The following is a 27,563-nucleotide window of genomic DNA, read 5'->3' as shown; positions in this document are numbered from 1 at the left end:
ATTCCTTGGTGGTATGCTAATCATAACGAACATTAGAGTGACCTCCCTTTGAAATTGACACTGAATGCGGGAAACATGAAGTAAACATTGAATCTCAACATGACAGATCACGACGACTACGTGTTGTCCAGATTGCCAGGACGCCTCGTAGAGCGACTTATGCCTTTCCAGAAAGATGGAGTCAAATTTGCAGTAAAAAAACATGGAAGGTATGTTTCTTATTTTGACTGATCATTTAGCCTAGCGGTCCGTATTTTTGTGTTACTTGTGATATATGTCTTACAGCTAGGGCTGGGACGGGTCAAAATTTACTACCCGGGTATCCACCACCCTATTACCCGACCCCACCCGGGTACCCGCTGTAGATATTCAAACTGTACGATTTGGAAAAGTTTGACCGTAGACCTGGCAAAATGTATTTAGATTTTCGTGTAAAACGATCCGCTCATGCATACACTGATGTTTAAGCATGAAGTTTTATCTTTATTCAAACATATAAAAGTCAGAAGGAATGGGTGCATTGTCAGAAAAAATGGGAACATCAGTGACTTATTGTGTAACCATAAGAGTTTTAGATAATTTTTGTCATTAAACAATATATATCACGTGACTAACCACAGGTCCGGGTACCCGAGTTACCCATCCCAGCCCTACTTACAGCCATTGTCTATATGTAAATTCATGAGAATTTATTTTCGGCATGCTTCTATAATACGTCACTGTAGTAATTAATATATTGAAGATGTTATTTTGGCCCCAATTTTTTTTGAAACGTTTAGACATTTAGACAGGCTTTAGACATGTAAAATAAATACAGTAAAAGAGCTGTAGCAAAATGTTATATTTCTCACGTACCGTTCTATAGTATACTACATGGTATGGTGGTATGATGTGAATCAATGCAACCTATCTGCAAATACAATTCCTGCCAGCTTCCAACGCTATCCCGGATGAGCCCCCAATTTCTGTTACGAGGTGAATTCCAAATACGAATGCAGCAGTTAATTTGGAAATCACCTCAATTTTTTATCCTACCCTGGTTTTTGGTTTGTTTGTTGTGTAACATCCCAGATTCCCACCCAGCTTTGCTTGGGACCTTTGTGATGAGACACTATTTAACATGTTTTAGCACAACACTCTGACACCCTAATAGAAGTATTATCACTGATCAGGGCCTATCTCACTGTGCAGTCTTTTTCATATGACTTGAGTAAATGTGTTTGTAATAATAATTCTTTGCTGTTACATATTGTTTCATAGTTAAACATGTTTTATAGATCATTATCTGATGTTGTCCTGATAGTGTATGTACGAACTTACATGTCAGGATGTGTTTACAAGTTCATATTGAATCAAATTGTGAAATGAAGTTTACTTTTTTTTTCAGATGCTTGATTGCAGATGAGGTGAGCAACTGAGTGTGTGTGTGTGGTGTGTGTGCGTGTGTGTGTGAATGCGCGCGCACCAGTCTCTGTGTGTGCATGCGTGTATGTGTATGCATGTGAGTATAATAAGGGGGTTCTGGGGTCGCTGAGATTTATTTCCTCAGTATTTCAGTTGACACATTAGGGACCCCTGAATTATTATCATCTTACTAAGTTTATGAAAATGACCCATTTCATTGGTGATTTCAAAGTCAAATGAGAGTGTTTTAATTGTCGACACTTGACCTGACTTCACAGATGGGCCTGGGGAAGACTCTACAGGCAATATCTGTAGCCTACTACTATCGCTGTGAATGGCCTCTGCTGATTATTGTGCCGTCCTCGCTGCGGTTCTGCTGGATAGAGGAGCTGGAAAAATGGCTGCCTGATGTCCACCCCAATGACATCAACCTCATCAGGGGAGGAACTGATGCAAGGTGATTAATATATATATGTGATAGGTACCGGTAATTATAATGATTTTGTGGTAATAGATAAATATTAATTACAAAAAAAAATTTCTTGTGGATATAATTATCGTCATGACCATACAAAAATTCTACAAGCTAAAGTACAACTATTTGTGCTGTTTCATTCCATTCCTACATTTGTTCATCTTCCCAAGGCAAGGGAGTTAAGTGACTGTAAAAGTCCAGTTTCCACCCTTGCCAAACTAGGCTGGAATTACTGTGTTTGATCGTAGCGCCATCAGTGGCTGTTATGAGTTATGTCCCATCTATGCCCCTCTCCTATCAAATCCACCTCTCATATAATTGCGTTTTCTTCAAACAAAATGGGGGCTCCAAGTCAAGATGATCTGATCAATGATCAAGATCTATATTGCAATAAAATGGGTCTTACCTCGCAAAGTGCATCAAATCACATGAGCCCCTTGATTAAAAACATGAAAAGATTTGGAAAATATCTGTCAACGCCCATTTGACGATACAGACAGACAGACAGACAGACATGTTTTATTGCATTTCAGGCCACATGACCAAAGTACAAATAGTATTACAAATACTTTTAGAGTTACCACTTCTTTCATATTGACTTATATTAATATATAAATATTAATGAGGTTAAGCAAAAGAAAATACATTCGAGAAACTTAGTAAATGGAACTAAAATATTAATATCTTTTGAGGTACACAAACTTTTAAGTGAGTAGTACTGGTTATTGCTTATTTTGACGATACACATCCTTTGCAAATCCTGCAGTTGACTGAAATCTGCATGTTGAAATCCATTTTGTTCATGGATCGGATGTCGATTTCATTTCGCGATTTTAATTGGCCTATGCATAGACTTGTTAGTCCAGTCAAAATATAACTCCATAATTCCAGTCTAGTTCGGCAAGGGTGGAAACTGGACTTTTACAGTCACTTAACTCCCTTGCCTTGGAAAGATGACATTTGATGTGGAAACATAATCTGTGAATTGATGTGTATGCTGTATTGGTGTAGTGGATAGAGCACCTGGCCAGAGAGTGGAAGGTCAGTGACTCTGTCTTACCAAAAGACGTTAAAAGATGGTGCTTGTTGTTACCCTGCCTGGTGTTCAACGTTAAGGGCATAAAACAAGGACTGGTCATTTCTGAGTCAGTATAATGTGTCTGACTGTGGTATCCATGTTAAACTGCGACATGATGAATACCACTGAAACCAACATATCTGGACTAGTACAAGAAGCCACACACAAATGCATGCATGCAGGCTCGCACACACACACTAGGGCATCACTGTATCAATGCAATAATCTTGAACAAGGCATTAAACCCCATTTCACCTTACTGATTATATGAAAAAAAGATATAGCTGTGGGAAAAATAAATAAACTAGATTACTTTTTTAATCAACACATTCTAAAATATTATGGCCAACAAATATGCATAATATCTTATATAAATCCAACATCAGTGGCATAGCGTCCTCTCGAGTCAGCATCGTGACGTATGGGCTGCTGAGTAAACAGTCCAGCAGCATTGTCCGGGAGGCACTCACCAATCAACACTTCAAGGTGATTATTTGTGATGAGTCTCACTACATCAAGAACACTCGGACTGCATCATCGAAAGCTGTCGTTCCGCTCATCAAAGCCGCCAGCCGACGCCTTCTGTTGTCTGGGACCCCTGCGCTGTCTAAACCAGTAGAGGTAAGCAGCTACACTGTTAGTAATATATCAGTATACACCTTTCAGCTGCAGAATTACCCGTGCAGAACCGGGTCAGAATAGGTCTTCAGCAAACCCGTCCTTGCAGTAATAGGTGACTACGCTTGTTGTAAGAGGCAACTAACGAGATCGGGTGGTCAGACTCGCAGACTTGGTTGTTGCATGTCATCGTATCCCAACGGGGTGGTCAGGAAGCCTACTGGTTGAAGCATTCGCTCGCCATGCCGAAGACCCAGGTTCGATCCCCGACATGGGTACAATATTGCTAAAAATGGCATAAAACCCAACTCACTCACTCACTCACTATTGCTGAAAACATGAAATGCAGTAGTTTGTATTCCACGCTGTTGCAGCTGTTCCCTCAGATTGATGCGTTGAAGCCGGGGGAGTTTGGGTCGTGGTGGCAGTTTACCGCCCGCTACTGTGATGCACGAATGGAATGGTTTGGCAGGCAGAAAATGAGGAAGGTTGAGTAAGTGTGTATCGTAACAAATCTCAGTTGCTTGTTCTAATACTGAAAATATAGTTTAGTAGAAATAAATATAAACTTGAAAAAGTCCATTTTTGTTCTGACTTTATAAGATAACATCATTCACATAATGGTGGGGAACACAGTATTGTAGAATTAAAAAAACAATCATGCAACATGTGTGACTGTATTGCCTTCCTCGGCTCAGTGGTGCAGAGTTGCCTCCTTTAGGGATGTAGGGATGCTGGTCTCCCAGCACATTCCATTACTGTTGGTTTCAACACATTTGTTAGCATCTATGATCTGTCACTATAGACTTTCCGCCCTCAGTAGGCTGATATGATAGAACTGAAATACTGTTCACAAAAGTATTACACACAACTCACTCACTCACTCCAGTGGTGCAAGTAACCTGGAGGAGCTTCAGGAGAAGCTGAGTAGGACGGTGATGATCCGGCGGGAGAAGCGGAATGTCCTCAAACAGCTGCCTCCCAAACAGAGGCAGAAGGTGCTCTTTGAACTCAAGGACTCCAGCCAGAAGAAGGTAAATTGATGCTGCAAATGTGAGAAAATAAGGAACCTATTTTCTCCCAACCGTACGGAAAATGATGATTTAAAAAGAAAAATTCTCAACAAGACAGGAAATAATGAACCCGTTTTCTCCTAACAATATAGGAAATAATGAATCTATTTTCTTCCAACAAGACAGGAAATAATGAATCTATTTTCTTCCAACAAGACAGGAAATAATGAATCCGTTTTCTCCCAACAATGCCGGAAATAGTGAATCTATTTTCTTCCAACAATACAGGAAATAATGAATCTATTTTCTTCCAACGAGACAGGAAATAATGAATCTGTTTTCTCCCAACAATACAGGAAATAATGAATCTATTTTCTTCCAACGAGACAGGAAATAATGAATCCGTTTTCTCGCAACAATACAGGAAATAATGAATCTGTTTGAGGAACTGAAGCCGATGTTGCAGCGTAACACAAATATGACAAGCCTCAGTCTAGACGCCGCTACTCAGGAGTCTGAGGATGTCAGTGGGGAATCCCTGCATCGACTGTCTCTCATATCGAAGCTGTACAAGCTGAGTGGGGAAGCTAAGGTAGGTAACTCTTGCATGGGATCAGCCACAGGACTGGTAGCAGGTAGGCCTGTAACCTATAATTCATGATATAAAACCATAACAGACAGGCTGTCAATGCCACCTGTTACAGTACAGCTATCTTACGAAGACCCCATGTGGTTTCCAGGGTTGAAGAGGTGAGGATTGGGTGGTTACAGCATCTGACCTGACTGATGATATGTCTACATGGATAGATGCTCATCTCATCATCCACTGTTTTTTTTCTGGTGATGCTGTGATTTACAAACTCTCTTCATAATGCTGTTACCTTGCTGACTGCGACATTAGATCATGGCAGTGTGACCCTTACTTCTACATGACCTAAAATCATATTCAGTGTTTGAAACAGGCACTGTTGTTATGGAAATGGGGCGCGGGTGTCCCAGTCATCAAAAGTGCCCCAGTTCGCTGTGCAGAATTGTGTCTCTTGGGCAAGTCAGAAACCTATGATTGTGGGTTTGAACCCTGGGTCACTCCGATTATGTTTCTAGGTTTGTCAACACCAAACACATTCTCGCGGGCTTCACCAAAATGGTAAAGACCTGTGAAGACCCAGGGTAGAATAGGTCTTCAGCAACCCATGCTTGCCGTAAAAGGCAACTATGCTTGTCGTAAAAGGCTTGTCATGAAAGGGTGGTCAGGCTCGCTGACTTGGTTGATGCATGTCATCGATCCGAATTGCGTAGTTGTTCATGATGTCAATCAATGGATTGTCTGGTCCAGACTCAATTATTTACAGACCGCCATCATATAGCTGGAATATTACTTAGTGCTGCGTTAAACAACAAACCAACCAACCAATCCAAATGGTAAATGTCTGAGACATGCATTATTTCAGGTCCTTCCACATTATGCTAACACAGAATGATATAATTAGAATCATGTTCAGCGCCGTTTAACCCACCTCACTCACTCATGAATATAATATCATGATCATAACACGACAACATTAAAAATCATTCGTAAAAACTAATCCAGCGTGTTCTATTGTTTTATTAATTTTACCTGTACATTAGTCAACATTGCCATCTAAAAAATATAAATTTGATTCACAAATATTTCATACTTAATGATAAAGATGTTGTACGGGATTGTTGATAGGTGTCTGACAATTCCTTGTTTGAAATGTGTGTCAATAGCTCACACCGTAATTATCCCCTTGACTGGTACCTCCACAACTACTCATGTCAGGTTAGGGGGGCACGGCAGGCCCAGTCGTCTAAGACACCACAATTCGCTGTGTGGAGTTGCATCCCTTGGGCATGCCAGAAACCTATGAAAAGCTGACACGCTGTGATATAACTAGAATACTGTTAAAATTGGTGTTAAAACCCAACTCACTCACTCACTCATGTCAGATTGGTCCAGTGAAGGAATACTTGGAAATGCTGTGTGACAACTCGTCCCTAAAGTTCCTCATATTTGCCTACCACCACGTCATGATGAACGGCATCCAGCAGACACTCTGGGATAAGAAGGTCAAGTTTATCCGGATAGATGGCAGTACTAAGCCGGATGACAGGCTGGTAAGAACTAGCATAAAAGTCAAGCAATATTCCAGCGTTAAAATGTCAAAAATATTTACTGAACACAGGGAATTACTATGTAACTTTTCACTTGTCTGCTATTTAACTTCAGCAGTTATATGATTGTCTTTTTCATCTTGTCAACCTCCAGAGAGGTGTATATTATTATTAAGAAAAAGTAGAAAACTTGTTCAATGACCTTGTTTCACAAGTCTATTGTTACAAAATAAGTATTCAATAATTTGAATATAAAAAACATATTTATATTTTGTTTTGTGACTATGGATATGATTGCTTGATTTGTATGGTATGTGTGGGTAACTTGGCCACTGTGTCAGAGATGGAATAACTAGCCCCCCTTGTACAGGTTAGACCTTGCATTTTCTACTTGGTTGCTTTATACAACCACCTTCCCTACACGGGGGCACGAGTGGCCCAGTCATCCAAGGCGCCGCGATTCGCTGTGCAGAGTTGCGTCCCTTGGGCACGCCAGAAACCTATGATTGTGGGTTCGAAACCCAATTCGCCCCGATTATGTTTCTAGGTTTGTCAGCACCATACCCGTGCTCGTGGGTTTCACCGAAGTGGTAAACGTCTGACACCTACATCACTTCGGGCTTTCCTCCCACATTAAGCAGTCACGCCGTGATATAACTTGAATACTGTTAAAAGCGGCGTTAAACCAAACTCACTCACTCACTCACCTTCCTTACACAACCAAAAGGTGGGGGAGGAGACGGGGGATTAAAATCAGTAGTGCAGGTGTTTCAAATGCAGCTGACTGTAAACTTGTTTTGATCATGATAATAATATTCTCAAAATATTTTATGAAGACAAGAACAATACTCAGGCTATTATGCAGAGGATCCTGTTTGAAGGCATAGTTTTAGTAACTAAGATCTATTTAACCAAATAAGAAAATCTGGCCTCACTGTATTTGACAGTAAAAGTAATTGTATTAGATTTCTATGAACATGTATGCTCTAGTAACATTATGAAGGAGATCTTGGAGACATTTTCTTACTGAGACAATGTTGAGCTCAAACCAATAATTTTATTCCTGCTGAGGAGAGAATTATTGGACTTGCTACCAATTGCTTGTGTTTATTGAAAGATTTTCATGAACCACTTACAGATGCTCGTCCAGCAGTTTCAGTCGGATGCGGACACAAAGGTGGCCATCTTGAGTATCCTAGCAGCAGGAGTGGTAAGCAGTGTTCACCTCTCTATATGTACTAGCTGATGTGGGGGGTGCACTCATCTACGGCCTCGCAATTCACTGTGCAGTGTTGCATCCTGTTAGCATGCCAGACATCTATCTTTTGTGGGTTCAAATCCTGGTTTGCCCTGATTGTGTTTCTGGGTTTGTCGGCACCATACCTTACTAGTGGGATTCACTGAAGTGGTAAATGTCTACTATCTACATCACTGATGCACATTGATATTGAACTGAAATACTATTCAGAGCACCGTAAAACATAACTTCCTGAATTATAAGGTCCAAAGAGTGACTCTGGTGATGATAGGGTAGAATAGACCCCTGGTACCCCATGCTTGCCATTAGAGTTGACTAATGAGGATCTTGTGGATACAAACTGTGAGGGTGGCTGGGTAGCCTACTTCCCAGGGTACTCACCCAGTTGCTCACCTAGTCAGCTTGTCGGCTACTGATATATTCCTATCAGGCTGTCTGTCCTCATACACGCCACATCATCTGACCCAAATCTGTGGATTCCATCTATTGGGTGAGTGAGTGAGTGAGTTTGGTTTTACTCCGCTTTTAGCAATATTCCAGCAATATCACGGCGGGGGTCATCAGAAATGGGCTTCACACATTGTACCAATGTCGGGATTCGAACCCTGGTCTTCGGCGTAATGAGCGAACGCTTTAACCACTAGGCTACCTGACCGCCCCCATCTATTTGATTTGAATATTAGAGTGTAGCATTAAACAATAAACAAAACAAATAAGAAACTTTTCTTGTATGTCCACAGGGACTGACCCTTACGGCAGCCAAGCTGGTTGTGTTTGCTGAGATGTACTGGACACCTGGTGTTATGGTCCAGTGTGAGGACCGCGCTCATCGAATTGGACAAACAGCAAGTCTACCTGTACATTACCTGGTTGCCAAGGGAACCATGGATGAATGGGTTTGGGGCACTGTGTGTAAAAAGGTAAGAAAGATATATTTAAGAAAAGGATCAACACTTTTGAAAGGAGTAATTAGATGATATCATTATCCCATATAACATTTTCTGAAAGTTTTTTTGAAAGACAGGAGCTTTCTATTCAGAATCGATATAAATTCAATACATTACATTAAAGCAGAGTTTCTTTCTCAATGTCTCATGCCAGCTTTTATGAATCATTTAAATGAGGCGCGTGTGAACATCTCTTGTTCTGATCCCTGCAGACCCTAGTCACCAGCACAGCACTGAGTGGTCAGCGCCGCAACATGGAGGCTGACAAGGGAGACGAGTATCAGGTGGAGTTGCTGTCTAATGCTGATGCATGGGTTCCAGCAGAGCAGACGGACCTGGATTTAACATCTTTCTTTCAGTCACAAAAGGTATTGCGCTTTGTGTTTAGTTAAATCATGTGAAGATGTCAGGTTTTTTTCGAACAATTGTCATTGTTCAGTGAATGGAAGTGTGATGCAAACTGGCTTTTTTTCACGGTTTGCAAATAAGTTTTTTGGCAAGTATCTCTTTTCTCAATCACAAATTTGAAGAGAAAATGACAATCGGCTTGGCAAAATGCTACTACATAAATTATACATCAACTTTGGGGCAGCCTAGTGGTTAAATCATTCAGTTGTCATGCTGAAGGCCCGTGTTCGATTCCCCACATGGGTACAATATGTGAAAACCATTTCTGTCATCCTTACCGTAACATTGCTGGTGCAATGCTGAAAGTGGAGTAATGCCATTCTCACTCTTTCAGATATCAACTTATCAGAACAGTTTACTGAGTATGGTTTTACGCCGCTTTTAGCCATATCCCAGCAATATCGAGTCAGGGGACACCAGAAATGGGCTTCACACATTGTACCCATGTTGGGAATTGATCCCAGGTCTTCTGCATGACAAGCAAACGCTTTTAACACAAGGCTATGCCACTGCCCCAAGAACATATTAGAATTAAGTCTATTCTTGCCCATTCTGCTTACCAGGCCAGTTCAGTTATCAAGGAAGAATATGATGTCATCCACTGTATCATGACATTATACCCTTCCCGAGTGACATCATATCAGTCTCGGGGCACTGGTGGCCCAGTCGTCTGAGGCGCCGCGATTCAGGGCACGGGTGGCCCAGTCGTCTGAGGCGCCGCGATTCGCAGAGTTGCGTCCCTTGGGCACGCCAGAAAGCTATGACTGTGGGTTCGAATCCCGGTTCGCCTCGATTATGTTTCTAGGTTTGTCAGCACCATACCCGTGCTCGTGGGTTTCACCGAAGTGGTAAACGTCTGAGACCTGCATCACTTTGGACTTTTCTCCCACATTAAGCTGACACGCCGTGATATAACTGTAATACTGTTAAAAGCGGCGTTAAACCCAACTCACTCACTCATGTCAGTCTCACAACTGTGAGAGTTCACACGGACAAGTTTGAAAAAGCATGCTACGGAAAATATTTGATTATTTTACAATGTCAATAAACATTATATGTTTTCATTTTTGTGGGTGTTCTGGAGTATTTGGTGCCTGTCATATGTAAGCTGTGATAGCTAACATTCAGTATCACATTTCCTACCTTTGATGTGTTTAGTATCATCAGGACCAGCGCAGTCTGCTGTACCCTCTCCTTTTTGTGTTTTCTTCAGCCAACAGATCAAAGATCAATACTGGAGTTTTTTACACCTCCATCAGCAAAGAACAGAAATAAGAACATGGATAAAACTCCTGGAAAAAACAGACCCTGTGATGATGAAGAAGGATCAGATCTGCTTTGTAAGAAGCAGAAGACAAATCACCGAGAACATGTGACAGAGGGACGGTTTAAAGGGGAGATAATTCTCCTGGACAGCGAGGAGGAGGAGGAACAATTCCAAACAGAAAAGAAAAGGAGAAGGATAAACAGAACAGAGGGAAGAGACAAAGATCAGTGTTTTGCTGGCAGTAACAGAATCTTAAGCCCATCCACACCTTCTGGTAAGGATGGGTTTGAGAAAGCATCCGACAGCCAAACGCTTTGTACAACACCCACCAATCCTAGGAGTGTTAAAAATGCATTGCATATGCCGAAAATCGCATCAGTTGGAAAGAGGGGAGACAGTGCCTTGAATGGACGTAGTACTGAGGACACTGATGATACAAGATCACTCGTGAGTGGAGTGTCCAGTCAGTGGGCATGCAGTGCTTGTACGTTCCTAAACAATGCTGGCATGTCCCGTTGTGAAATGTGTGACACACCGGGGAAGGTTAAAGATGTCAAAAGGTCAAAAGGTAAATCCCAGTCAGAAGATTTTATCCTAAGCAGCCCAGTGTTTGGGACGAAGCAGAAAACATGCTCCCATGTGGTGAAAGTTGATACAGAACACACTGTGTTGAATGATGATGATGAGACTGGAACTATGGAGGGTATAGCTGTCCGGGACATGTCAAGCAGATCCTCCTCCCAGGGCGCAGACACTGATCACGTCAGTCATGATGGAGCTGCAGGCAATGGTGGAAGTGTAGGCTCTTCAGTTCTAAAGAAAAGGAAGTGTTTTGTGCTTGAAGATAATGAGTGTACACTCTCTTGTATCACTGCTGAAAATGGTGAGAATTTATGTGCTGAAGGTTGTGTTGAAAGTCCTGACATTAATGGAGTACATCTTGATATGGGCGGCACTGATGCAAGCCTGTCTGGGGATGAGCAGCTCAGTGGAGCAACAGCAACTCCTAAACCCAGAAAGAGGATGTGCTTTCAGCTCCACTCTGATGATGAGGAAGAAAGACCTGACAGACCCAAGTCTGGTCGTTGGGAAGATGTTGTACAGTCCAGTCCTTGTCACCAAAACAAAGATGACCAACGCTTGTCTACCCCAGTGGGTCGTGATGACCGATGTGTGTCTACTCCAGTGGGTCGTGATGGTCAATGTGTGTCTACCCCAGTGGGTCGTGATGACCAATGTGTGTCTACTCCAGTGGGTCGTGATGACCGATGTGTGTCTACCCCAGTGGGTCGTGATGAAAGATGTGTGTCTACCCGTGTGGGTCGTGATGACCAATGTGTGTCTACCCCAGTGGGTCGTGATGACCAATGTGTGTCTACCCCAGTGGGTCGTGATGACCAATGTGTGTCTACTCCTCCGGGTCGTGATGAAAGACGTGTGTCTACCCCAGTGGGTCGTGATGACCGATGTGTGTCTACCCCAGTGGGTCGTGATGACCGATGTGTGTCTACTCCTCTGGGTCGTGATGAAAGTTGTGTGACGCCCTCATGGGAGCTGATGCCTTGTGACAGTCCATGCTTCAGTTTGGTTCTAGACTCCTCAGATGATCAGTCAAATGAGAGTACCAGTAACCATGGTAACATGGATACTGCAGAAGCTAGAAAGTCAGGAGACAAACAAATCCACATGACTCCAAGCAAAGACAGCCCCTGTTTCAGTCTGATCCTCGACTCGTCTGGTGATCAGTCCAAGAACAGTGAGATGGATGTTGCCGAAGCCAGACACCAAGGAGATCCTCAGATTCATGTTACATCACATAAAGACGAGGCAGAGGGAAAATCAGACATCAGTGACAGTGACTGCAATTATAATCATCTACCAGGAGATCCAGATGTCCAGGATTCGGTGTCAGATAGTGAACAAAGTCTACCTGAATTGGTTCTTCCCGGAAGAAGAAGTAGAGACTCTCCGAGTTGTGTAGCGTCTCTCACACCTGACACTAGGACACCTGTGTTGAGGAGGAAAATGTCCTTCAACCCTCTGCTATCAGTAAATACCAAGTCAATGGAAGGTTCTGCTGACAAGTTCAGCCCTGATTCTAGACGCCAGAGTTGTAAAACTCTGACAGATGATGACAGCTCCTCCCAAAGTGCCAGTCAAAAGGGCAGCAGGACTCCTGGGAAATCCATCTCACCTAATGGTAGGACAGCTATGCAATAAATTGTTTGATAGACATTACTTAGAAGTTGGTAGATGACAAAGTAGACACAATTTATGGATAACAACTTCTTTAATTACTATAGCTATACAATATACTTTTATTGCAGTGGTAAGAAAAATGGGTAATCAGTTCATTTTAGAAAATGAAACTTCTGAATTATGAGAATAGGCCAATTTGTTTTACATCTTGCTGTCAATGTTCTTTGCTCCTTCTATATGATGAGAGAAAAACACAAACCTAATATTGTATGAAAGAGATAGGTAACCTTTTACCATGTTTACAGAGACATCATAGACCATACATCAGCTTTACTGAGCAACACATACTTACAGTAAATAGCTAGTAGCCACAAAAATGTATTTACATCTTTGCATGCACAATTTCCATGGTTATCAATGTTTATTACAATAAACAGCATAAACGTGGCAAAACATTTGTATAAGGAAGCTAAGCAAAGCAGTGCATGATTTAGAAGGATGATGCCTTCTATCCAGTATTCTATGACACTTGAGGGGGCACAGGTGGCCCAGTCGTCTATGGCGCCGTGATTCGCTGTGCAGAGTTGTGTCCCTTGGGCACAAAAGAAACCTATGATTGTGGGTTCGAATCTCAGTTCGCCCCGATTATGTTTCTAGGTTTGTCAGCACCATACCCGTGCTTGTGGGTTTCACAAACCCAAGTGGTAAAAGTCTGAGACCTGCGTCACTTCAGACTTTCCTCCCACATTAAGCTGACATGCTGCGATATAACTGGAAGACTGTTAAAAGCGGCGTTAAAACCAAACTCACTCACTCACTCACTGACTGTGACACTTGCAGGGACATTTGCCCACACGTCTGTGTTCCCCGCCTTCCTCTACTGCTGCAGCTTCTACACAGGCCGAGTCTACCTCTTCCAGCAGGTCAGTCCGACTACAGTAAACTCTGAATATTTTGCTACTTGCTACATATGATCAAGGGGCATAACTCAGGTCGGGTCTATTTCATACTCAAAGTCAGGGTTTCCATATCTATAACATGTATAATGAAATGTTCTCCTTAACACAGATCAAATTTCCAAGCATAAGAAAATAGTATTATAATTGATTATATCAATACAGTAAAGTACGGTTATAACGAACTCCACTAATTTTAGTTTGTTATATCCGTAGTTTGTTATCTAAGAATTTCGACTGTCAGACATCTTGGATCAAGTCATGTGACCACATCATGTTACTCGATAAATACATAAGAGTAAATTGCCTTCAATTGTAAATTGCCGCTTTGAACAGCCGCGCTTGGCCGTGAAGGTTTTGATAGGCAGATTGGTAACACGTGAGCAACAGGACCACAGTTTGCTATATCCCTTATTTCATTATGAGCATGTTCGTTATATCCATCAAGTTTATATGATAAAAAATACAGCAAATGTCTGGGACCAAACGAACAGTTTGTTATACATGTTATATCCAGAATTTAGTTATAAGCATGTTCATTATGAACATAGTTTACTGTATCTGTCTTTAGATACACATGATATTTAGACGTTCCTGTGAGAGATTTTATGTATTTGTTTTCACTGTAGGCCTCCCGGTATTGCACTATGTAATGGGTAGGATAAGTCATTATTGAAATGGCCATGGCTATAATACCAGTATATCTTCAAGATTCTCCTGTCCACAATAGTCAATAGTCACACAGCATGAAATGTACCATGTACCATGTACTGAGGGTCATTTCAACTTTATTTGCAGAAAATATTCAACTTCATTCAAGGAAAACAGATACAAATCATGTTTATGTATGGAAATAGTTATTGGAACCGTTATTTAAGACGAAATGCGTAGTTATATTGTCAAATGCTGGGCTGGCTATCGAACGCCGGTTGACATCGCCAGTGGAAGCTGAAAGTAAAACACCTGTAAAAAAATATGAGATCTTCGACGTGTATAAGACGACCCCCCTTCTTAACCCCCTCATTCTTGGTACGAAAAACTAGCCTTATACACAACAATATACGGTAGTAATTTGTACCAGCCCAAAGCATGCACGTGTCCATGGTGTTTTGAAATGTGTCCTGCCTTGTGTCTGCCAGGACGGGACCTCTCTCAGTGAGAACTTCCTGCCCCTGGATGTAGAGATGGGTAACATGGAACAACTGCCAGCTGTACTTCATCACCATGGCAACCTGAGATTGGTGCAGAAGTTTGTAAGGGAATGGAACAGGTCTGTTGTATCTCACGTTTAAGTGTTATATAGTGAGAATTTACATGTTTTAGATCTGTAGTCATAGTAGTATGGGAAATCTTCTGTTAATGGTATATACAGAGATATATATTGAAGTGTTGACTTCCATTATTTTATGGAAACATAAATGCAAAAAGAATTGCTTGGTGAGCTAAGTAAATGGCATAGAGTCATTAGCAATATATTAATTTAAATGTATATTTTTTAAATAATTAAAGTCAAGGGGTACTTGACATCCCTAATGTCACAAAGTTAGCGAAGCTTAAAATTCAACTACTTACCTGGAGTATTTACATCCCTAGTTTGACGGAGACGAAGAAGCGTCTGATCGTGAAACAAGGGATGGTGTTCAGCAGCCCCCTGGTGGCGTACGAGGAGGTCCGTTCCGGCAAGGTTAGCAACACACAGCGACACAAGACCAAGGTGAGAGCAACATGGCTGCAACTTGTTTTGATCTTTGTGTGATTACTAGGTCCCGGGAAGAACAGGTTCTTTGTATCTTTGATTGTTTCGGATATTGGGCCCGGTGTGGATTCCCAGTTAGAAGATGGCTCAGATATGTATCAGTGGTCAATACCCAGTTTCTTGGTTGAATGAATGTCATCGTATCCCAACAGTGTGGATTGTTGCTCATAATATCAATCCCTGGATTGACTTCATTTTTTAAAGTCTGTCGTCATATAGCACGAATATTGCTTTGTGTGGTGTTAAACAACAAACATATTGAAAGAAGACTCAAGTCGCCGGTAAACTCAAACAATGTTTACTTGTTCAGATCAAAACCATAACTGACCCTGCAGTATTACTATGATGACATCATCACAACACTCACACAACCATTCCAAACTACGTTAACGTTGTGTTCTATTTATAGAAATATTTCCGGGTTTAGAGTTACCTCCCTTACATCAATATCTTATGAATACCTGAATTATGGTCCACAACAGATGTGGAATATAAATAGTCCACCTGCATTAACCAACTGACCATTGTTGTGTTTGAATGTACACACTGGTGGCGCTGTGAAGGCCTGTCAGCTAGGGAGAACATGGCGGCCCTGTGGTCTGTGAAGAGTTGTGTCCCCTAGTGTCCAGGATCTGATGTTGTATATGAATGTACACAGTGTGAAGGCCTGTCAGCTAGGGAGAACATGGGGGCCCTGTGGTCTGTGAAGAGTTGTGTCCCCTAGTGTCCAGGATCTGATGTTGTATATGAATGTACACAGTGTGAAGGCCTGTCAGCTAGGGAGTGCATGGGGGCCCTGTGGTCTGTGAAGAGTTGTGTCCCCTAGTGTCCAGGATCTGATGTTGTATATGAATGTACACAGTGTAAAGGCCTGTCAGCTAGGGAGAACATGGGGGCCCTGTGGTCTGTGAAGAGTTGTGTCTCCTAGTGTCCAGGATCTGATGTTGTATATGAATGTACACACTGTGAAGGCCTGTCAGCTAGGGAGAACATGGGGACCCTGTGGTCTGTGAAGAGTTGTGTCCCCTAGTGTCCAGGATCTGATGTTGTATATGAATGTACACACTGTGAAGGCCTGTCAGCTAGGGAGAACATGGGGGTCCTGTGGTCTGTGAAGAGTTGTGTCCCCTAGTGTCCAGGATCTGATGTTGTATATGAATGTACACAGTGTGAAGGCCTGTCAGCTAGGGAGAACATGGGGGCCCTGTGGTCTGTGAAGAGTTGTGTCCCCTAGTGTCCAGGATCTGATGTTGTGTATGAATGTACACAGTGTGAAGGCCTGTCAGCTAGGGAGTGCTTGGGGGCCCTGTGGTCTGTGAAGAGTTGTGTCCCCTAGTGTCCAGGATCTGATGTTGTATATGAATGTACACAGTGTGAAGGCCTGTCAGCTAGGGAGAACATGGGGGCCCTGTGGTCTGTGAAGAGTTGTGTCCCCTAGTGTCCAGGATCTGATGTTGTATATGAATGTACACAGTGTGAAGGCCTGTCAGCTAGGGAGAACATGGGGGCCCTGTGGCCTGTGAAGAGTTGTGTCCCCTAGTGTCCAGGATCTGATGTTGTGTATGAATGTACACAGTGTGAAGGCCTGTCAGCTAGGGAGAACATGGGGGCCCTGTGGTCTGTGAAGAGTTGTGTCCCCTAGTGTCCAGGATCTGATGTTGTGTATGAATGTACACAGTGTGAAGGCCTGTCAGCTAGGGAGAACATGGGGACCCTGTGGTCTGTGAAGAGTTGTGTCCCCTAGTGTCCAGGATCTGATGTTGTATATGAATGTACACAGTGTGAAGGCCTGTCAGCTAGGGAGAACATGGGGGCCCTGTGGTCTGTGAAGAGTTGTGTCCCCTAGTGTCCAGGATCTGATGTTGTATATGAATGTACACACTGTGAAGGCCTGTCAGCTAGGGAGAACATGGGGGCCCTGTGGTCTGTGAAGAGTTGTGTCCCCTAGTGTCCAGGATCTGATGTTGTATATGAATGTACACAGTGTGAAGGCCTGTCAGCTAGGGAGAACATGGGGACCCTGTGGTCTGTGAAGAGTTGTGTCCCCTAGTGTCCAGGATCTGATGTTGTGTATGAATGTACACAGTGTGAAGGCCTGTCAGCTAGGGAGTGCTTGGGGGCCCTGTGGTCTGTGAAGAGTTGTGTCCCCTAGTGTCCAGGATCTGATGTTGTATATGAATGTACACAGTGTGAAGGCCTGTCAGCTAGGGAGAACATGGGGGCCCTGTGGTCTGTGAAGAGTTGTGTCCCCTAGTGTCCAGGATCTGATGTTGTATATGAATGTACACAGTGTGAAGGCCTGTCAGCTAGGGAGAACATGGGGGCCCTGTGGCCTGTGAAGAGTTGTGTCCCCTAGTGTCCAGGATCTGATGTTGTGTATGAATGTACACAGTGTGAAGGCCTGTCAGCTAGGGAGAACATGGGGGCCCTGTGGTCTGTGAAGAGTTGTGTCCCCTAGTGTCCAGGATCTGATGTTGTGTATGAATGTACACAGTGTGAAGGCCTGTCAGCTAGGGAGAACATGGGGGCCCTGTGGTCTGTGAAGAGTTGTGTCCCCTAGTGTCCAGGATCTGATGTTGTATATGAATGTACACACTGTGAAGGCCTGTCAGCTAGGGAGAACATGGGGACCCTGTGGTCTGTGAAGAGTTGTGTCTCCTAGTGTCCAGGATCTGATGTTGTATATGAATGTACACACTGTGAAGGCCTGTCAGCTAGGGAGAACATGGGGGCCCTGTGGTCCGTGAAGAGTTGTGTCCCCTATTGTCCAGGATCTGATGGTCAAGCATCAATCAAAGATTAAGAGCATTAGTTTTGTCATCTAAATCATGTACATAGCTTTCTTTATTATGTATTTAGTGATGAAATGTAATATTTACCTGAAAATATTGAATTGGAATTTCATTCATGTGAAAAAGCAGTTCTTTCAGTCTGCTTCAGTAACACAATGATTTTCAGACTAAGATCATCAAGATCAGTAAGAAAATACACAAAAAAGAGAACATTTGTTTTTCCTTTAATATCTAATGCATGGCCTGACATAGTTGATATTCTACAAATAATTACTCTTGATAAGGTCAATATGCGAAAACAAGGTCCCGAGGACCTGACCCACGAGGACCGAAATTCACTTTAAAGTTTATGAAGTCTTTAAACAGTCCTCTGTTTCATTACAGTAACTTAACTGTAAACCATGAAACGTGTGTACCAGACGCCATCTTTTTTTCTAGCAGACAGGTCAATATTCATCACATTACAGGTCAATACTGATCATTAAACGAGTCAATATTCGAGGTCATTGTCAGTCACATGATTTCAGGGTCTACATTGAAATGTATTGTTTCGTCACATGGTACGGAATAACCAATGGAATTACAAGATTCTTAATAGAGGTATGACATTATCACTTGTGGCCATGCATCTCACCAAAGTATCAACTTTGACAGGTCACAAATGAGATAAACAACTGCTGTCAATCTTTATATCCCTAATCTATCGACTATCTATGGAAAAGTAGCTACACATCAACACAATTTCTAATCTCCAACAGGTTGAGATCACTGACCTGCCTAGGGCTTGTATGTCATAAAGTGCTTTGTGCGTGCTTGGCCACAACCACCATGTCATGCCTTGCATCATCAGCCATTAGCTGTAACATCATGACCGTGAAATTTGATACGTTACATTAAATTGATGCCTGTGAAAGGTACATGAAACTGAAATATTCCACAAACAACATACCTTTTTTCAAATGGGTATTTTGTGCTTGATATCGAACTGATATCACTTTTTCATTTAAGTTGCTATGACGGCGTTGGCATATTCTGAATTTTCCTGTATATTATGGTGTATTGTCTGACCAGACTTATAAACCTCCAGTGATGCTATGCTATTGTTCTCTGGTGGGGTTAAATGTCATAAACAGGGATGTTGTAATACACTGTTTTATTAATACAACTTCCATTTAGATTGTAACATATGAATGTTCTCGTGAGAAATTTATTTTGCTTTTCAACACAATGTAATGAAATGTAAAATCAAATGACAAATGTTTTCTTTTATATTCCCCAGGGTTGAACATGTAACCTTCGTTTCTGTAGCCCAGTGAGTGTACCACTAGGCTACAGGGATGCAGATAAATCACAATGCTTTTAAGAATGCCTTTTTCAAGTAATGTAGCTAGCAAAAGATATTTTACGCCCGTTTCCTAAGGTTCATGGAAAATTTGTTGGAAACATAAAAATGTTGATAAATGTTGTTTTAATTTTGGGGGGGTGTTAAATTAGATAAAACAATTCCCCCATGATATTTAAAACCCTTATCCCACAGATGCGGGTTTTAATATCATACAAACCATCAGACTTGCTTTTTCCTACACATAAAGGCCTACTGTCCAACTTGTGCCTTGAAATCACTACCTGGATGACATCCTTAGAAAGATTGACCCCTCAATAAACAATATTGAGTTTATATATTAACTGCATGTGTTGACAATGTAGTAATTCAAGCTACACTTGCAGTGTAGTATATATTTTTCAATTGTTCATGCTGATGATTTTCATCTGATACAACAGCAAGAAAATGTTGTATACAACAATAAAGACTTATTGTGTATCATGGTGTTCCCGTCTTCTCTACAGGACGATGCAGCAATGGTGGCACAGAAGGCAGCAGTGGAACTGGGTGGGACTGTCAGGCTCATATCAAAGAGAGGCCAGACAGGAAGTCAGAGGTCACATGACCAGGCACGGCAGACGCACAATAACATAGGCGTGTTACAGGTATGATATTAAGTTTTGGTAAAAGTAGTCAAACTCCTCTGAGTTGGTGGAGTTTAATAACAATATTTGTGAATACACAATGCCTTTTAGAAAGTGGGCAAATTTAACAAATGTTATGTTTAGGATTACACTTAAAGTACACATACTAATACCTTTTTGGGTTGAGTCCCAGCCAGGATTCAATTCAACACTCTCAGTAAGGCATCTAAACGCCAGCACACAAAGTTAGCGATCTAACCCATCAGCCATTGTGTTCATAGCTTGTGGTCATGGGAGCCGTACAAATTCACACTTGTCAGAGGGGTACACAAAGTATGTGATCTAGACTACCAGATGTCGGACTTCGATTATTGTGGAAGCCTCGGAGGCTAAGTGAGTTAGATCCCTGTACTAGAATTTTTACTTAACTAAGAAAGTCTTATCCCAAATATGACATTTCTTAATATCATATTTGTTACAACCATGTTTGGTTAAATTACTCTCTTCCACACAGGCTGTCACAACAGAAGGGGTTCCGCTGTGTTTAAATTGTCAGCAGCCATATGACAACCCTCTCCTGGACAAGTCAACTATCACAGATGAGAAGAATGCTTGGAATACTCGTTTCTGCTCCTCAAAATGCATGGACCAGTACTGGGTAAGTTGGATTACTAGGTGCATTGGCTGGAACAGTACTAGGTAAGTTGGATTGCTGAGTACATTGTCTGGACCAGTACTGGGTGCATTGGCTGGACCAGTACTGATTACATTGGCTGGATGGTTCGGATCATTGCTCAAAATATCGAACACTGGATTGTCTAGAACCAATTATTTACAGGCCACTGTTATACAGCTGGAAAATTGCTGAGAGTGGCGTTAAGCAACAAACAAACAAATATGACTGTAAATCTGCAGTCTGTAACTGTAACTTCAGCCACTCGTCTGAGGCATGAGAGGTGAGGTGAAATTGGGTTTAACGTCGCGTCCAAGATTATTGCACTTATATAGCGACATGCATGTATGTGTATGTGTTTGTGTGGCTGCTTGTACTAGTCCGGACTGATGCCGATTTATAGTGCTAGCTCACTGAGATACCATGCTGTAGTTTAACATGAATACCCCACTCAGACACAGTATACTGACTCCAAGCCGACCAGTCCTTGTTTAGCCCCTTAATGCCGAGCGCCAGACAGGGTAACAACAAGTACCATCTTTTAACGTCTTTTGGTATGACGCGGCCGGGGATCGAACACCGGACCTTCCGCTCTCCGGGCGGACGCTCTATACCACATGACCACGGGGTGGTCTGAGGCATGAGAAGTCAGATCAGCGTTTGCTGATTGATAAACTAACACAAAAATATTACCTAACTACTAGTTTGTAGATTTTGACAGTGACTGAATCAGTGGACATGTCAGTACGTGAGTGTATATGTCTGTTAACTGTAAATCTGTCTGCACGTCTGCCTGCAGGTGCATCTGTCTGTCAATATATCTGTCTGCACGTCTGCCTGCAGGTGCATCTGTCTGTCAATATATCTGTCTGCACGTCTGCCTGCAGGTGCATCTGTCTGTCAATATATCTGTCTGTATGCCTGTTCTGTGTTTCAGATGCAGACACACAGCAGCTACTGCCGGGACAAAGTGTACGAAGTGGAACATGGCATCTGTCAGATCTGCAAATATGATGCTCATTCCTTCTACAACCAAGTCAAGTAAGGCACAACAAAGTTGGTCAAGACTAAACTTACAACATAAACACTGGAACTGCAGCATTGTCCAAATAATTGTTGTATCTCTACAAGTGAGCTGTCTCCCCTGTTGCAGGAACACCCAGGACATGCAGAAGCGAGCCAAGCTGCTGGCGGAGGGCAAGTATTCAACTCTCAAGGCCAAGCAAAAGGAAAGCATGGTGCGCAAACCAGTGGAGGGACAGGTCAGTTGGTCATCATGGTTACCTTGATGTACATTCAGTTTCAGAAATATCCACTGCTTTCTAGTACAGATTTGAACTCAATTTGTGGGTCAATTGAGCTTTTGTCATGGTTGCTTGGCCAGCGGTGGCAGCATCATTGTCTGTAAACATCATTACCTCAGAAACAACCGCCTCCGTGATCTAGAGGTAGAGCATCCGCCCGGAAAGCGGAAGGTTCGGGGTTCGATCCCCGGACGCATCATACAAAAAGACGTTAAAAGATGGTACTTGTTGTTACCCTGTCTTGTCGGCTTCGAGTCAGTATTCTGTGTCTGAGTGAGGTATTCATGTTAAACTACAGCATGGTATCTCAGTGAGCTAGCACTATAAATCGGCATCAGTCCGGACTAGTACAAGCAGCCACACACACACGTGCATGCACGTCGCTATATAAGTGCAATAATCTTGGACGCGACGTTAAACCCAATTTCACCTCACCTCAAAAACCACTGGACAGTGACGCTGAAACTTCACATGCTTGTCCCCACCAATGACAACACCTTCATTTGTTTAAGGGTTATTACTGTTAAAAATGTAATTAAATTTCTTGTATGTGTTGTTGGTATTAGGGCTTAACATATACTCAACAACAAAAGTTCCTGTGACACCAATATTTTAGTGTAGTTTTCAAACAAGTCAAGTTTGGTTTTCAATATTGTAGTAAATGTATGGAATCATGTCACAAAAACAAAAAAGCATGCATTCCATGCAAAAGTTTGCTTTTATGCAAGCCCCATGCATTTCACTACACAAGAATGGGTATAAAAACATGTGCGTAAATGGGATTCCAACAACCACTCAGAAAAACAACAAAATTACGCAATTATTCAACATTACGAAATGCTACGCCTGTCCGAAAATGTGCGTCTGCAAGCCATTGGTATGCTTGAAGCAGGATCGAGTCAATGTTTTTTTGCAAGACAATTTAACGTCCACAGAAACACCATTTGGTGTTTATGGCAACACCATTTGGTGTTTATGGCAACATTGGCAACAGACGAATGCAGTCAGAGACCATCCTCGGAGTGCGAGTCCAGAAGGACTTGGAACAGTTGTTATGAAAGTATTCAGCCCTATTTGATGGCAGTTTGGGAACTGTGAAGGGTGTTAAGCTTCATCTGTCAAAACCAAAGTTCTATAAACCAAGAACTGTTCCATATGCACTGCAGGATAAGGTAGCGGAGGAATTGGATAGACTAGAGAAGATTGGGGTCATTGAGAAAGTGGAATGTTCTGAATGGGCTGCTCCAATTGTACCGATACTCAAACCTTCAGGTGCTGTGAGGATACATGGGGATTATAAGCTGACAGTATCCTTTGCCTGTGCCAGAAGATTTGCTCAACCAACTGAATGGTGGGACGAAATTCACCAAATTAGACCTATCACAAGCCTATCAACAAGTGTTACTTGGTGATGAATCTAAGAAATATGTGACTGTGAACACCCATAAGGGCCTTTATCTTTATACACGATTACCCTTTGGGGTCGCTTCAGCCCCTGCTTTATTCCAAAATGTCATGGTCCAGGTATTACAGGGTCTTCCAGTAACTGGCGATTTCATAGATGACCTGTATGTCACTGGTACAGATGACAGTAAACACCTGAAGCACATTGATAGTGTGTTTGAACGTTTGGATTCTTATGGCATCAAACTAAACAAGTCGAAGTGTACTTTCCTTCAACCATCTATGGAGTATCTTGGTTTCAGGGTGGACAGTCAAGGTATTCATCCGACGGAATCCAAGATTGAAGCAATCTGGAATGACAGAACTACAATCCTTTTTGGAGTGTGTGAACTATTAGCGGAAGTTTATACCAGATATGTCCACAGTGTGTGCACCATTAAATAAACTTCTGCAGAAAGGAACAAAGTTTCATTGGGACAGCTCGTGTGAGAAAGCCTTTCAGAAACTATGTAAGCATTTGACTACATCTGATGTACTAGTGCATTATGACCCAAAGCAGCCTCTGATCTCAGAGGCAGATGCATCTCAGCATGCTTTAGGTGCAGTCATTTCTCATGATACAAATTCTGGGATGACCTATAGCATTTGCTTCACGAACGCTAACAGCTGCTGAGAAAAACTACTCTCAGATTGAGAAAGAGGCTTTGGCTATCATTTCTGGAATCCAGAAATTCCATGAGTACTTGTATGGGAGACATTTCACCCTGTATACGGACCACAAGCCACTAACAAGTATTATTGGGCCTAAAACAGGAATTCCTGTACTTGCTGCATCAAGACTGCAGAGGTGGGCCATCCAGCTATCAGCTTACAGTTACGAGCTCAAGTATTAAATCCACGAAACAAAACGGTAATGCAGATTGCCTTTCCAGATTACCATTAGCAGATACCGATGGTCAGAAATCCAGTTCACACACATTTTGGACACGAGAAGCTACTTCAGTGCACCTCGCTCAGCTAGATTAACTGCCTGTTACATCCAGAGACATATCAGCTGCTACTGTACGAGACAAAGTGCTATCTCGAGTGAAACATTTCACTGTTTGTGGTTGGCCTTCAGTAGGTGATATTTCTCCTGAATTCCTTCCGTATTATAGAAGGAAGGACGAGTTGACATGTGAAGGGGGCTGCTTACTTTGGGGAGTGAGAGTAGTAGTACCCACTCAGTACCGATTTTGGATAATCTTCATGACTCTCATCCGGGGATTGTTCGCATGAAATCTCGAGCAAGGATTCATGTGTGATGGCCAAAAGTGCTGGAATCATAATAACAGTAATTGAAAAGTGGTGGCATGTAAATAAATTTGGTCTAGATGTGACATAATCGCAACTGAAAATTATTATCCATTGAGTTTCAAAGCCTAGTTTATTTCCTGTCGCTTACAACATGTAATTGAAGATTGTCTTCTGTCTATGTATGAATTACAGGGGGAAATCTCTGCGTAGTTTATTGCTAAATAACGTTTAATTGTCACATTATCGTGAGCAGTACTTGACCATTCTCCCTGAAAACGAAAGTAGGTCATGAATGTTGCATCGACCCTTGTGATAGAAGCAGGGCAGAAAGTTTCGCATTGTATTTAGATCAAGGCTAAGTGTGTTTTTAATCACACTTGGGTTTCAGAGTACCAATAGTACACAAAACAAAAGACGGAAACAACGCATTGTGTATGATGGGGTAAAGTGAGCTGAAATCTCACATACGAAACATCATTCCTTATAAAACTGTCAATCATTACTGGGAGTAAATGTGCAAGATTTGGGTGTTGTAAACATGAAGAGAGTTCAGAATCAAATGCCAGCAATATTGTACCCAAAACAGAAGCGATCACAGAAGGAAAAGAACAGATAATTCTCCAACCCTAAAGTTTGACCTCAATGGTATCCATGTCGACTGCTTCCAGTATGCTATTTGGCATTCAGTATGTACTTTTGGAAGAAAACGTAGTCCTTAAAAAGAAATATTCTCCCATAAAAAAATGCTTTAAAGTGCCTTGTATGAACCCTGTGGTTTTACTTTGACCGTAACAACTATCTTTGGAAATAACATGATGAATTTGGGATACTCTGTAGAGTTGTCTTGTCAAAATGTGTTAGTTCTCATAATGCTCATGTCTGTAGGGTTGTCTACCTTTGCTAACTCTTCAAATTATAGTGCCAGAGGTGAGAACAGACGTGGCTTAACATTAGATGGAAACTGTTTCTTGTTCTTAGAAATACTTTCATGACCTGTTTACAATTTTTGTTTCAGTTTTGGCACGTGGACCACATCACCCCTGTGTGGGAGGGTGGCGGCATGTGCGACATTGACAACATGCGGACACTGTGTGTGATGTGTCACCAAAAGGTCACTGCAGGTCAGGCCAGGAAGAGGGCAGTGGTCAGACGTCTACAGGGAGCTAGGGCAGGGGGAGATATCACAGCCTTCTTCCAGAAGTCATGACACAGCCATCTGGCTGTCATTGTGATTATCGTGTCTGGAGGCAGTGGTCAGACGTCTCAAGGGAACCGTGGCTGATGTCACAGCCTTCTTCCAGAAGTCATGACACAGCCATCTGGCTGTCATTGTGATTATCATGTCTGGAGGCAGTGGTCAGACGTCTCAAGGGAACTGGGGCTGATGTCACAGCCTTCTTCCAGAAGTCATGACACAGCCATCTGGCTGTCATTGTGATTATCGTGTCTGGAGGCAGTGGTCAGACGTCTACAGGGAACCGGGGGAGATATCACAGCCTCCTTCCAGAAGTCATGACACAACCAACTGGCTGTCATTGTGATTATCGTGTCTGGAGGCAGTGGTAAGACATCTACAGGGAACCGGGGGAGATATCACAGCCTTCTTCCAGAAGTCATGACACAACCAACTGGCTGTCATTGTGTTTATTGTGTCTGGAGGCAGTGGTCAGATGTCTCAAGGGAACCGGGGCTGATGTCACAGCCTTCTTCCAGAAGTCATGACACAACCAACTGGCTGTCTTTGTGATTATCGTGTCTGGAGGCAGTGGTCAGACATCTACAGGGAACCGGGGGAGATATCACAGCCTTCTTCCAGAAGTCATGACACAGCCAACTGGCTGTCATTGTGATTATCGTGTCTGGAGGTAGTGGTCAGAGTGCTGAGATACGATGTATCAGAGTTCTGTCTGAAATCCTGACTGTCGACTTCTGAATGTTATATATGCTGAGACATCTCAGTATTTGTGATATAAAACAAAATAAAAAACATAATAAACTGACTTTAATGTTATTTTTTATGATATATGCTTATGTAATAGATAGATGAATAGAGACAGTAAGTTATTGGGAAGTATAAGATAGAACAATGAAGAACAAAGTGTGGTTTATTTCACAATAAAACATTGTTCTATCATGACGTCATTTCTGGAAGTTCAAACATGCGCTCAAAACTTGATGACATCGTATATTGGACGACATTATTTTTGAGAGGGTAGTGCTTAGTGAGTTGTTCCCCATAGATGTAGCTGGGCAATGCAGATAAGTGTGATGGCTGAACAATCGCATCCAAAAGCTGGAGAGATATGACCATTGTCAGTGAGAGAAAAGGTACAGGTAATCGATGTGAGGATATGCGGGAAATACCCACCTGTGCATAAAATGGACTTGTCTGACATTGCCAAGGTCGGATTCTATTGAGGGAGTCATCATTATTAAAATACGGGTAAATATTTTAAAGCTTGTACATTTCATCTGTAAAGAGGCTGTACATAATGTTGATATCTCATATAAGAAATAAACAACTCGTGGTTGTTGTTTATTGTACAATAAAGCCCTGCAGGGATAATATACCACTTGGGGCTGTGGTTTATTTCTTAATTAAAGGTACAGT

At 42.2% G+C, this 27,563-nt stretch overlaps 1 protein-coding gene across 1 annotated transcript; it reads left to right on the top strand.

The window, feature by feature from the left end:
• The first annotated feature begins 6 nt into the window (after nt 1–6).
• LOC124146646 (DNA annealing helicase and endonuclease ZRANB3-like) lies at nt 7–27,288 on the top strand. The gene is made up of 20 exons (XM_046517041.2): nt 7–209; nt 1,388–1,406; nt 1,683–1,861; nt 3,344–3,578; nt 3,950–4,068; nt 4,465–4,609; nt 5,013–5,180; nt 6,560–6,727; nt 7,863–7,934; nt 8,723–8,902; nt 9,142–9,297; nt 10,551–12,804; nt 13,644–13,726; nt 14,899–15,029; nt 15,353–15,473; nt 20,156–20,296; nt 20,790–20,933; nt 21,886–21,989; nt 22,102–22,210; nt 25,968–27,288. The coding sequence occupies exons 1-20, from the start codon at nt 100–102 to the stop codon at nt 26,157–26,159; spliced, it is 4,830 nt and encodes a 1,609-aa protein (XP_046372997.2). The 5' UTR covers nt 7–99; the 3' UTR covers nt 26,160–27,288.
• The last annotated feature ends 275 nt before the right edge of the window (nt 27,289–27,563 follow it).

Source organism: Haliotis rufescens, unplaced genomic scaffold, assembly GCF_023055435.1.
Source record: "Haliotis rufescens isolate VD_foot unplaced genomic scaffold, xgHalRufe1.0.p SCAF_3, whole genome shotgun sequence".
Lineage (NCBI taxonomy): Eukaryota > Metazoa > Mollusca > Gastropoda > Lepetellida > Haliotidae > Haliotis > Haliotis rufescens.
Note: the sequence above shows the minus strand (reverse complement) of the source record. Positions and strands in the feature narration are given on the sequence as shown.

Coding starts and splice junctions, on each gene's coding strand:
- LOC124146646 (XM_046517041.2), top strand. CDS start 100: ATGACAGATCACGACGACTACGTGTTGTCCAGATTGCCAGGACGCCTC. Junction 5,181..6,559: donor AGCTGAGTGGGGAAGCTAAG/GTAGGTAACTCT, acceptor CACTCATGTCAG/ATTGGTCCAGTGAAGGAATA. Junction 15,030..15,352: donor TTTGTAAGGGAATGGAACAG/GTCTGTTGTATC, acceptor TTACATCCCTAG/TTTGACGGAGACGAAGAAGC.